The sequence below is a fragment of the Plecotus auritus genome, assembly GCF_963455305.1.
Source record: "Plecotus auritus genome assembly, chromosome: 11".
In the NCBI taxonomy this organism is placed as follows: Eukaryota; Metazoa; Chordata; class Mammalia; order Chiroptera; family Vespertilionidae; genus Plecotus; species Plecotus auritus.
Window position 1 is genome coordinate 51332987 of NC_137777.1, and position 13467 is coordinate 51346453.

General features: G+C 49.6%; 1 protein-coding gene across 6 annotated transcripts in view; it reads right to left on the bottom strand.

Annotated features, from left to right (window-relative positions):
* TPD52 (tumor protein D52) overlaps positions 1-12785 on the bottom strand; it is a 73378-nt gene extending 60593 nt beyond the window's left edge. For all 6 annotated transcript variants that reach the window (XM_080646939.1, XM_080646938.1, XM_080646937.1 and 3 more), the window contains exon 1: positions 12637-12785. In XM_080646939.1, coding sequence (XP_080503065.1) covers positions 12637-12655 — 19 coding nt within the window. In that variant the 5' untranslated portion in view covers positions 12656-12785. The remainder of the gene's footprint in view (positions 1-12636) is intronic.
* Between the last annotated feature and the right edge of the window lie 682 nt (positions 12786-13467).

The window sequence follows — 13467 nt, forward strand, 5'->3', positions numbered from 1 at the left end:
TCTCTGATACGAGCGGAACCCACGCTGAAGTGACTGGAGAGGGACAAGGAAGCCGCTGTGTACAACCGCGGGGCAGAGAAACACCACCGCTGCTCTTAACCTGAACGCCTCCCTCCTCGGCTCCCACACCCAGCCAACTCGCTTCTCCCTTTAACAAGACCAGATGACTAGCTGTTTAAGAAGTTTGGGTCCTGTACCCAGAGAAGATGAAGCAAGAATGTTATTCTAGCCTCACAGAGCAGAAATATCCAATTAAAGGGAAAAAAGATCTGCCCTGACATCGAGAGTATAACAAGGGTACGGAGATGAATAGATTAGCTCTTACTGCCAAGCCTCAGCTGAACATCAAGTATAGCTGCTAATCCCATTATTAGGAATAGAGGCTTTTATCCCTCACCTCTGAAGGAACAGACTTAACTGAGCACGTGCGGAGTCTGCGATACGTCACAAGGCCATCCTGTACTCCACCCTGGTACTGCATCTATTCCGAAGAGAACTAGACGCAAGTTAAGTCAAAGCAGACACCGGACGGGACTGGTTTCATGTGCAGATCCGCCAGAGAGGTCTGAGCATTTCCTGAGACGCAGCTTTCCACATGAACAAGAGCCTGCACTGGGACTGAGCAACCTAGGAAGCCACCTTGCTGGGCAGGGCCTTGGAGACACTGCTGGAGCTGACATTTGTCCATGCCCCAGGGAAGGAGGCAGAGTGAACCTGCCTGTGCCTCCCCCACGGCCCTCACCACAGGAGCAGGTCAACCCTGAACCTCCAGTTCCACCCCCCCTCCCCCGCTCTGATCCCCACCCACAGGCAGAGGGCTGAGCTGGAGAGGAGGGGCCCCCACGCCCTCCGCCATCCTGGAGCCTGCAGGAGCCAGGCCAGCCTCCCTCCCCGTCATTGACACTGTCACCAAGACCAGATCTGAGACGCAGCTGGGCCTACACCCTCCTACGCAACACTCAACCCAGCGCCCCACACTGTCCACAGCTGTGCTGGCACCAGCTTTCCCGAGACCTCTCCCTCTGTGACAGCTTCAGGCAGGTCTCGGTTCCCTGCACAGGGAAACCCGATCCGGGAGGTCTGTGTCTCCAGTCAGCGCTGTGATTAAGAGCCTGGATACTAACTCATGGGGGTGCTCGGGAGGATGAAGAGGGCGGGGCAAGCACTAGTGAGCAAACACAGCAAGCCTGCCTTGGTTTTCACTTTCATTCGAACAAGGTTATATTTCCATCAGTGTGTTGGCCCCTTAATTAACACGTACATTCAAAGAGACGGATGCTTACACACCAAGGGGGAGATGGGGGAAGAGTGCTTACGATTCCGAGGTCACCAGGCTCTTATTAAAAAGAAGTGTTTATACATGTTTCTCCACTCAGATTACGTTTAGCTTATGCAAAAAAAGATAATTACTGCAAACCACAGAAAAATACTAAATACAATGAGTACAGCTGCTTTACACGGGCCAGTACTTGGAGGGGCTCAATGGCGGCCACAGTTGCTTCCCCAAAAAACAAACACCAAAGTGAGGTGGCCGCTCGGGGTGCTGCCGAGTGCAGGGACCAAATAAGGGGTTCACTGCCCACAATCATGTGGCTGCAGCCAGGACCCAAGAGGTGTCGGTAAGGGCGATGTCACCAGCAAATTCCTTCTTTTTCGCACGCGCTGGTGGAAAGAACGAGGGACCTTTCACTCCTCAAAGCTGAAAGGCCACACCTGCCACACGGCCCCCGCTGCTTCCCGCCTTCACCCCTCCAGCCTCCACAGAAAGATGAGCAGGACTGTCCTCTGCGAAGGACACAATGACGTTTTCCTTTTGTTCAGCTCCGAGAACATGAGTGTGACGGGTGGTGTTAACGGGAAAAGCCCCCATGAGAAATCCCCCAAAGGCACGAGGGGACTGGCAGATGGGCACGTGGTCAGAAGCCGGGGGTGGGCCTGGGTCCCTGCTCTTACCTGTGGGCAAGTGTCCTGAGAGTCCGAGGCCGAGGGACGGGCGGCCAGCAGCCTGACCCTGGGCCAGGGAGGGCCAGCACCTGGAGCAGCGTCAGCCGCAGGGACAATGCGACAGTCCCACAGGGCATGGCACCGGATTCGAAAGAAACACCAGGTTTCCTCTTCATCTCCTAACGCTTCTAAAAGTTATATGGCCTCCAAGTGTTTCTACTCTGCCCAGAATTATACAGAAACCCAAAGAGTTAAACTGATAAAGTATGGTTTTTGGAAATTTCCAATAAATTGAAATATTTTTCTAAACTTTGAGTCATTATACACACACACACACACACACACACACCATGAGAAAGAGAGAGAGAGAGAGACCTAAATTAGCTTAGCAATAGCAATGTAATTAATAATAAATGAAAAAAACTAGGAAATCCATTTTCAGACTTTTTTTTTAAATTCTTACTGGAAAAATTTTTAATACTAATAAGAAACATACATTACAGTATATTGAATGAGTCCATGAAATCCCTTCAATAAAAGCAAAGTAAAAACAACTTTCTGGCCCAAGTGGGGAAAGATAAAAAGAGAAAAAAGAAAATGGAATTCAGTGGAAAAAAACGACAGGAAAAGAGAGAGAGGCTGCAGCCGGGAGGAAGGAGAAGCGCGGCCGCCGACAGAGCCCCCGGAGAGAGCCCACGGAGAGAGCCCACGGAGAGAGCCCACGGAGAGAGCTCACGGAGAGAGCCCCCGGAGAGAGCCCACGGAGAGAGCCCACGGAGAGAGCCCACGGAGAGAGCCCCCGGAGAGAGCCCCCGGAGAGAGCCCACGGAGAGAGCCCCCGGAGAGAGCCCCCGGAGAGAGCCCCCGGAGAGAGCCCACGGAGAGAGCCCACGGAGAGAGCCCACGGAGAGAGCCCACGGAGAGAGCCCCCGGAGAGAGCCCACGGAGAGAGCCCACGGAGAGAGCCCACGGAGAGAGCCCACGGAGAGAGCCCACGGAGAGAGCCCCCAGAGAGAGCTCACAGAGAGAGCCCACGGAGAGAGCCGGCTGGTGTGCCGCTGCAGGTCTAAGGCTCAGATGTTGGGATCATCACTTGTCTAGTGCTCTCGGCAAAGTTGGTTGTCTCACCAGCGCTCACTGCCCTTCAGATGTAACATCCACAGCCGCATGACGCACAGGATACGCCAGGGAACGCCACCAGACCTTCTGCAGGGAGCCCAGCACAGCAGAGGCCGCCAGCCGGCAGGGACCCCGGGCCTGAGCCCCTGCCAGGGCTGACAGAGGAAGTGAGCTGGGGAAGGGGCTGTCACCTGGGAAAACAGGCCCCCAAACCAGGAGGAACCTGTCAAGTCATCCTCCTCCAGCCCAGAAGCATGGAGCAGTCGCAACCATTTCTCAATCAGCAGAACAGGCCTCGGAAGGTCTGCCTCTCTCTCAACCACGACCGAGGAAATAGCTGACTGACTCGCCAGTCTGGGGCTGCCACTGGGAATGAAAACTCACAAGTGCAAGAAGCCAGGACAAATAATCACGCACAAGTCAGTCCCACGGCCCACCTCACGTCGCCCTGAGAAACCACCGGCAGGGAAAACATCACAGCGTTCCCAGGATTTGGCTCAAATGTCACCTCTCAGCTCACCTGCGTCTCACCCAGGCTCAGGATACTACTTTCACCCACTAATGTTTAACAAGCTCTTACTGTCTGCTAGGCTCTTGCATGTTAAAGTGAATTGTTGCTTAGAGACTTGAGCTGCTTGAAGGTCAAAGCCTAGATATGACTATTCAAATACATTTGGCATTAAACGCATCTTTGCTAAAATCAGTGGCATATACTACAGGAACAGTAAGCCCCATTACTCCCCCGCGCTTCCACTTTCTTCGCTAATTTCACAAACATACACAAATGTCAAGCACAGGCAAGCAAATCACCATCACTTACCCCAAACGTCCCTTTCGAACACCACTGGGCTTCTGGAAAGAGCAGTCTGGCCTTTTGCGTTGCCTCCCTTTACCACTCCACAGGCCCCAAATCCACCAGGCCTTCCCTCCTTCTCCACACCCCCACCCAATCTATGGGGCTTGCATCTCTCAGCATTATCCCGACTGTCCTTGTCGCCAAGGCCAACAGCTACATTCCCCTTCAATCTGCTTGGCCTCTCCCCTCCCCTCCCTGAAATGTCCTGTTTGCTCCACTTTTCCCTGGAAATCATCTCAGCAACTTAATAGCTTCAAACATCACCTGTGCTAAGGTCCCCACACCATGACATTCTGCCCACTCCTCTCTTAGACCCAGATTTCACTCCCAGGCACATGCGCCACAAGGACGTGGGGTGGCCATAAAACATGCACACAGTCGACACTCTTCCCACCAAAAGTGGGGTCTAGTCCCCCCTCCCTGAATTGGGCCCTTTGTGACCATTTCTAATAGAATGAGAGAAAAGTGACGCCACGTGACTTCGAGACAGGTCATAAAAAGCCACACAGCTGTCCCATGCCTCTCTCTTGGGACTCCCCCCGGGGGAGCCTTGAGCTAACTTCCTGAGCGGCCTGCTGTTGGGCCAACAGCATGGTCTCCAGAGAAAACACTCAACGCAGGCAAGCAAACAGCCCTCAACAAACAGGCTGTGCGGACCGGAGACCACGGGGGAGAGCAGGTGCCTGACCCCCAGCCGTCCGTGTCTTCCCAGAACAACCGGCCCTCGCGTGGTTGTTTGGATGATCCCAGCCGCAGGCTGCCTGTGGTCCCAACTTAGGGTGAGTGGCCCAGACGAGCCCAGCCACCTTACAACTTACAGATCTGTCACCACAATCCATGCTGCCATTTTAGACCACTAGGTGGGGGGGCGGTTTGTTATGCACTCTGGGTGACCAGGCCCCCATGGGACAGACCCCACCCAAGCGCAGACCCTCCCTCCTGCATCTGCTCTTCTTTTCCTAGATTCTATCCCAGTTCCAACCCCTTTGTCCTCAGACCCGCACCCCAGATCTCACCCCCAATTCCCTTCCATGGCCCTCTTTCTCTTATAAAGATTTCCTACTTAGCCTTCAAGTCCAAGTTCAAAGATCACCCACGTTCCTTACAGAGGAACTAACTGTCCACTGCCTCAGCAGCCACGGTCACGCAGCCACACACACCCATTTCAATGTACTAGCCTCGTTGTACGCTTGCACTTGCTGCTAAAGAAATGAAGTGTTTAATTTGAAATGGGAACCACTGGGTTAGCATTTTACAGAAATAGCTTATCTTCAGTTTCACAATAAGTATGTACTGACTTGAATGTCTGAGTAGAAAATTCAGCTTCATCATCATCTGGTTATAAGATATTGGGATATTCTAGTTATAGTCCTAGTGCTAGTCACAGACTTTCCCTTAATTTCCAAAATATGTGAGGGTGGACGAAAAGGGGTCACATGCTAACCTGACCAGCTCAAGGCAGGCCTGAAGGCAGCCTTGCAAACTCAGAGACCTAAAGGAACCACAAAGGATGGTCTGAAATTAAAACGTTGTAACTAAAAACAGTTTATGGTGGGAAGTCACGTCCTAGGCCAGAACCTCGCTGACAAAGGTCAATTTCTACCCTGACTGAGCCTGTCTATTGTCTTTTTGCATCTACAATTACATATCACTGGAACGTCAAAACAATTTTCCGGACCCCTCACAGGCACCACTCTACAGAGACCACAAATCCCCTCACTGTTACTGAGCTACTTGCTGACTGTTAACTATCCTACACCCACCTAAGCAAAAGAAGTGTGTGTCTATCATTTTACTTTTTATCCAATCCCAGAGGTTTCCCCACTTTGCTTTCTCCCGCCTCCCTCATCTATCACCAATGGACTTCCTGTAACCCACTTGCGTCTCCTCCTTTGATTGTAATGTATAAAACAAGGTCAAAACTGCCCTTCTCCTGAGCATTATCTCAATCCCTTGAGGTTCTGCTTCCCAGCATTTGTCAACAGTTTGGCTCAAATCAACTCACAAAAATTCTTCACAGGTTTGAATGTTTCTTACGTTATCATGAGGTTGTCAGCCTCAGAGAGGTTTAGTGACGTATCCAGTATCTCATAACCAGAAAATGATGAAGCTGAATTTTCCACCCAGACCTAACTTCAAGCCTAGCATTCTTTGCCCTAAACATGTATATCTAGTTCTGACCCCCGAGGACAGACACACGGCCACATTCTGGTCAACACACTCCCTACCGCTCCCTTCCCATGGCGCTACCACAGCCTGCTGCTTTTCTGAACAACACCTCTTAAAGAAAAAGGGAGAGCGTATATAACTCTTCCAGACACATCACACTTTTTATCACAATGAACTCCAGCCAGGCCAGTGTGGCTCAGCAGATTGAGCCTAATTCCATGCACCAAGAGGTCACTGGTTCGATTCCCAGAGGGGGCACATGCCCAGGCTGCGGACTTGGTCCTCAGTGAGGGACCTGCAGGAGGCAGCCGATCCAGTTCCTCTCTCATCGATGTTTTATCTCTCTCTCTAAAATCAATAAAAACATATTTTTTAAAATATTAACTCCAGATGGATGAAAGATTTAAATGTAAAAACTAAAACCATAAAAACATACATACCAAGTGAGGATGGCATTTCTGGGAATGAGTCGAAAGCTAGAAGCTAAAGATAAAAACCCATCAATTGGTATTTTGGGGGAGAAGGGGAAACACTATAAAGTCAAAAAAGGAGCAACAAACTAGGAAAAAATATATTAGTAATTAATATCATGGACAGGGGCAACATTTACAAATCAAGAAGAATAAGACCAATAACACAATAGTAAAATTGGCCAAGTATATGAACAGACATTTCATAGAAAATGAAATACAGGTCTTAAGCCTATCAAATGAAATACAACCACCTTCACTTTAAGAAAAATACATAATTAAACATATACCTGCTCCCCTATGAGATAAGCAGATGACAAAGTGTGACAACACTCTGTGGGGAGGCGGAGGAAGCCGTGGCTGGCACGTCGCTGGGGATATATAATTGGCACCGCTTCTTCGGAGCAGGATTCCACACTATCAAACTGAACAGTCACATTCCTCTAAGAACTCTTCCCACAGGCACACCGCACATTTATGGGATGGCGTGGATACACATCTATTTGCTGCAGCTTTGTTTCAAGGCCCAGGGGAAACCTAAACTTCCACCAGTAGGGAACAAGTTAAATATTAGGGTACATAATGTGGGGACACAAAAAATCACTTCCCTTCCACCTTCCAAGTTTTAGCCATGCTGATCATCACATTTATATGAGACAGATCAGCAGGAGAGTGTCCAAGGTTTATGACGGATGTACATGTGGGGTGCCACAAGACTATGGGACCCAAAGATGTTGCATTGGGCAGCTGCAGCTTGTATACCACTTTGGACAAAAGAGAAGGGGGCTGGGATTTCAAAAGGAAAGCAGGTAATTCACATGTAGACGAGAAAGAGCAAGTAGTAAACTTTCTCTGGGCCACCCAGAGACAATGGGACCTAGAAGGAAGTTCAACCAACAGGCTGGGCTAGGAGATGCTCCCTCCTTTAAGCGGGTTTTCTACCTGACTGTCTTTAGGCAGGTGGGGGAGGGTCAGAGCTCTTTCAGAGTCTTTTTTTTTTTTTTTTTTTTGCATACTGTTTTTATTTTAACATTTTAATGTTGACATGACTTCAGACTTCCCCCATCCCCTCCCCTTTGTCCACATCCACCTCTACCCCCCAGGGCCTTCACCACACTATTGTCAGTGTCCATGGGTTATGCATATGTTTATTGGCTAATCCCTTCACCTTCTTTATGCAACCCTCCCTCCTCTCCTCCCCTCTGACATCGGTCAGTCTGTCCCCTGTATCTCCATATGCTTCTGGTTCTGTTTGGTTCATTACATTCCACCTATTAGCGAGATCATATGGTATTTGTCTTTCTCTTACTGGCTTATTTCGCTTAGCATAATGCTCTCCACGTCCCTCCATGCTGTCTCCAGCTGCATAGTATTCCGTTGTATAAACGTACCAGAGGTGTGGTTTTTTTAATCCACTCATCTACTGATGGGCACTTGGGCTGTGTGAGTCTTTTGTTTTTTAATAACCAGTTTAAAATCAATAAACCAAAAAGCATATCTGGGGTGGCAAAACTTTGGTTCCCCTCAATAACATGGTACATCTACAAATACACATCTATAAATAGTCATTAAAAGGAAGCCACTCTACAAGTCAAATGACCTCTAAAACACACTGTATTCACCCTAGCTAGTTTTGCTCAGTGGATAGAGCATCAGCCTGCGGACCAAAGGGTCCTGGGTTTGATTCCAGTCAAGGGCACGTACCTCAGTTGCAGGCTCCTCCCCATCCCCAACCCTGGTTGGGGCATATGCAGGAGGCAACCAATCAATGTGTTTCTCTCACATCAATAGTTCTGTCTTTCCCTCTCTCTTCCACTCTCTCTGAAAATCAATGGGAAAATATCCTCGGGTGAGGATCAAAAAAATAAAAAAATTAAAAAAATAAAGCACACTGTATTTACGTGAAGGTAGGCGCTAAACAATTTGTGTATGTCATATAGCCACACAAGTGCATACAGCATTATGTATCTAAGTAGAAGTGTATGTGAAACTACATACACAGACTCTCTGGGTGAGTAGAGAAAACACTGGTAACGGCGGTGGCATTGCCATCCAAGGGACATAGCCCAGGAGACAGGAGTGGCAGGGAGGTTTACCTTTTGCAACCTTTTAGTCATTTTGAATTTTGTGTCATGTGCATTAATTACCTGGCCATGCTAGTCAAAATGATGCTGGAGAAGTGCTTTAAAATATAGTGAGTTTTGTTTTTTAAGGCAAGGAATAGAATGAAAAATTCAAAGGAGATTACTTAGGGAGTTGTTGAGAAATTTAGATAGGTGGATGGCTATGAACCAATATGCTCTCAGTGGCTTTTCAGAGTAGGATTACAAGTGGTTTTCTTTTCTTTTTCTCCATCTGTATTTACTGATTTCGCTAAAATGAACAACTATTCTCAACCACCAGAAAAGTACTTTTAACTCAGACATTTTTTAACTTCCACTAAACATTAAATCCCTTGGCTATTTACTAATAAAAATACATCGCTAAGGTTATGGTTTCTGTACAGCTGGTCCCCACCCAGTTTAAGTAACATTTGGCAGAGTCTCCGGAGGGAGGTTAAATGCAGCCAACAATTAAAACATAAATAATGAACCCCAAAAGGAAAATAAAACGACCTGCACCTACAACAAAAGACTCAGTAGCACAGAAGGTCAGGGGGTTGGGTGTTCTTCTGGCTCCAAACTGGAGTTATCTGTTTAGATTGTGTGCATGAATTATTCTGCGTTGAGATCTTGCTAACCACTCATGACCCCTCCTCCTACCACTTAAGCTTTTCCCTGGGGACCAGGGCAGGCTTCCGCACAAAAATAAATGCAGGAAGTGAGTGTGAGCTAACAAAGACATCAGCACCATATGGAACGCGAGACTTGGCCAAAGAAACCGAGACCCTGGGTGGCTCACACCTAAAGATCCGTGAGCAGACCTTCCCTGTTCCCCAGCGTCTCCGTATTGTTTTACTTTTAAGTAAGCGACATCTCACATTTGTGTTCTCGCTCAGGCATAATTACAATGCTGAAGTCACAGTGTCACCGTTTTCTTTCAGCCTTCCCTCCTCCCCATTTTCTTTGGCCTTCCTTCCCCCCTTAAAATAAAGTGTGTGTGTGTGTGTGTGTGTGTGTGTGTGTGTGTGTGTAATTCAAACATAAAAACGCTTAGTGACTAGTTGACTATCACTTCCATATAATGGTGCCAAACTAGAGGTTATTACTAACAAAGTAGTGAGCATAAATATTTATTCAGCCCCATAAAAAGTAGTAGGGAGGTTTTTTACCGTGTTTACACTAGTTAGCACAGAACAGGAAATGCCACACACATTAGACGTGCTGTGCGGGGCTTAACACGTTGAAATTCTCAACAGGCATCAGCAGGTTCCGGTATATTTTAAATCACTTGACATTGGCTGAGCTCTCCATTTAAGCAGAGCATTTTATACAAAGTCTTGGTACGGAGGACGGTGAGAACTATTAGAATCGGAGCCTGACACTGTAGAGTATTAGAATGTGCCACTGAAGGCACAAAGAAAACTGTTCATTTCCAAACTCTGCAGCTCTGCTGAAGAACACAAAGGATACATTTTGACAGCTTCATATAGGAAAGAAGGTAAAGGAGGCACTCTGAATAGAGAAATGCATTTAAGAGGCAGGGCATTTAATTTTGCATCTAGAGGTGTGTTTTTAAAGGGACAGATAAATGCAAGGAAGTCCACACATATTCAGTAAAAATGTTCTGATTTGGTTTTAAAAACTATGCAAAATAATCGCAATTCAAGAGCCAAGCAGAGTGTGATAAGCCTTGCTTCAGCCAACATTATTTGCTAGTGAACAGGAGGGTTTACAATCCTAGGCCCCGCCTCCACGCTAAGCCAGGCATCTCCCTGAGTCACTGAAGATTGAGCCATCCACTCCACCAGCTCAAAACCTCACCCCTCCCCCAAGCCCTGCACAGCCTCATCAGCAACTTTCTCCCCTGACCACAGAGCTCCACTTCCTTTAAAATTACAGAGGAAAAAAGAGCAGGAGACAGGAGGAAGGAGCAATTGAGAGTCCAACTTGGAAGGTCACCAGCGGTTCTGACAGCTGGAAGGGGCTCCTGCATTTTCCCCTCCATTGCAGGTAACCCCCAGACATTTCTGAGCACCTACTGTGCGCCGTGGGAACATACGATAAAAAGGCAAAAGAGACAGGCAGGTGGAACCAGCAGTGTAAGGCAAGGCTACGTGGTCGTCACCCAGCACAGCAGCACAGGGGACCTTCCCAAGCAGGTGACTCACCTATTATTCTGAGACCAGTCTCCATACCCTCCACTTGAAGAGGAATAATGATTAAAAGCAAGGATTAACAGTGTGGCTCAGTGGTTGAGGGTCGACCTATGAACCAGGAGGTCACAGTTCAACTACTGGTCAGGGCACATGCCCTGGTTGCCGGCTCAACCCCCAGCATGTAGGAGGCAGCCGATCAATTAATTTTCTCTCATCATTGATGTTTCTATCTCTCTCTCCCTCACCCTTCCTCTCTGAGATCAATAAAAATATATTTAAAAAAAAACACACACACAAAAAAAATGACTAACACGACTATGTCTTACACACACACACACACACACACACACACACACTAGTCCTACAAAAGCGAAGCAGAGTGCGGCAGCCAGTTGGAATACTGCATCGCACCAACGGCTGATTCTTACCAGAGGAGCTAGAACACAAAATCCAATCAAGTCAGTCCCTCCACTCACCTAAGTCGGACTCAGCTACTGACAAGTACCAAGCATGGTCGTTCTAAACACTTCGTGTTAACTATGGCAATGGAAGACATGGACAAATGTGCATGCTGAGGTTGGACGCCCCAACTGTTCCCATTCAAAATTAGGGCTGCTGGCTTACATGGTGGCCCTGCCTCCTCCTCACAACACACAGCAGGCTGGTGATGAGTTTTCTGACTCTAACATATGAATGGCTACTATGTGCAAATCACCATGTTATCCAACACTGGACAAAGATAAAGGACATGCCTCTCCCCTCAAGAAGTTAAAAACATAGACAACATGTGTGCGTGTGTATATATACATATGTATTTTACATATACAGATATGTAAAATACATATTACATATTGTAAGTGCTCAGTGTGAGAGTAAGTTGAGAGATGGGTGAGAAAGTAAGGGTTGGAAGGCTCGAGAGAATCTTACAACTTCTCAAAAGTAACGTACAAAACTGTATCAATGAAATATGGTTTTATTTACATAAAACACATAAGCCTGAAGGAAAACACTGGAGGGTAATAAGCAAAAAATGAAAACTGTTGTGTTGAGGCTCAAAACAACTATCATTTCTACCCCAACTTTCTAAAATGGCCCGGTTGTTCTCGGTTGTGTTTTTTAGCATTTCTGCATCTTTTAAAAGCGTGTTGCGCATCTGTTACAGTTCCTCCAGGAGGTAGCAGCCCTGAAAGCTGGACCTGCCCTGCAAGGCCACACACCTCAACAAGGACCCCCGCAAGGCACTGGCGCCGCACCCAGCTTTCGGAACCACGCGCGCCCTGGGCAGTGGGAACAGGCTGGGCTTTGTGTGGTGGAGCGGCATCTTGAGGTTTGGTAAAAGAAGACCCTTCCTATGGAAAGCCGCCTGCCCCCACCCCCAAATAAACCCACAGACACACCCCACGGCTGCGCACACCTGGCATGTTAAAAGTCTGCGTCCCAAGCATCGCCATGAGATCAAACGCCAACAAAACCCCACGTCCACCAGGAGAGGACAGAGAGGGGTCCTGCTGCCACACTGAGAGGCGAAAGGACCCGGTCCCCGGTCCTCAGTTTCCAGCCGTTACAAGAGCCAGCTGTGCGGCACTCGCTCCGCGCCGCCTTCCCCCAAAACGCAGCTCGGCCGGTCGCCGCCTCCTAGAACCTTCTCTACATCGGTGCCTCCCGCCGCCAGCGCCCTCCTCCAGCCGGGTCACAGCAGGAAGCGCGATCGGACCCGGAGCTGCCGCCGGCGGTGCGGGCGGGGCCGAGGACGCCGTGCACCTGCTGGGCCCGCGCCCCCCATCCGGGCCCGCGCCCCCCACCTCGCCCCGCGCCCTCACCTGGCTCGCCGCGCTCCATCGCCGCCACCTCGCGTTCCCCACGCCGCCGGCCCCGCTCCGACCACGCCGCCGGCTCCTCCTCGCTCCGCTGCCACTGACGCCGAGTCCCCGCCCCCCCGAGGCGTCCGGCGCCTCCCAACCACCTGACCGCCGCCCGGTGCGCCGCCACGTAGCGGGTCGGGAGGGCGGGGCCGCGCGGGAGGCGGTGGGAGGGCGGGGCCGCGCGGGAGGCGGTGGGAGGGCGGGGCCGCGCGGGAGGCGGCGGGAGGGCGGGGCCGCGGGAGGCGTGGCGTCCCACCCGCGAGTTATTTCTACGTCGTTTCCTTCGAGGCGGCCGCGCTGCCTTCTCCGCCTCCCGGGCACCTGCGCTCAGGTAGAGTAGGACGCACGGCAGGGTCTTGAGAAATGCCTTTGCCCTGCCGTCTCCATAGGCCCCTCGGACGGAAATCATCCCCATGCCAACTTCAGCAGGTCCCGAAGGCGAAAACGACACCGAATCTCCAAATTTCATGTCCTCCCATCTTTTCACAGAAAGCGCGCATTTTCCTGCGACAAATTAGGAAGGTTTTCCTGCAATAAGAACTGTTCTGAGTGCAGGGTTAAATGAATTAAATTAACCAGCCGGCAGCACTATCGGCAGGGCTCTGTTGGAAATGCACTTTGAGGTTTGATGTCCACTGACCAAGCGGACACTTTGAAGGGCCTGGAACAGGATGTGTGGTTACTACCATTAGAACTGCGGTTACTCATCCTCCGTGAAGGCACTCCGGTTCTGTCACTCTAAGGTGGCAACTCGGCTTCATAAGCCAGCTGAGCCTGCGGGTGATGCAA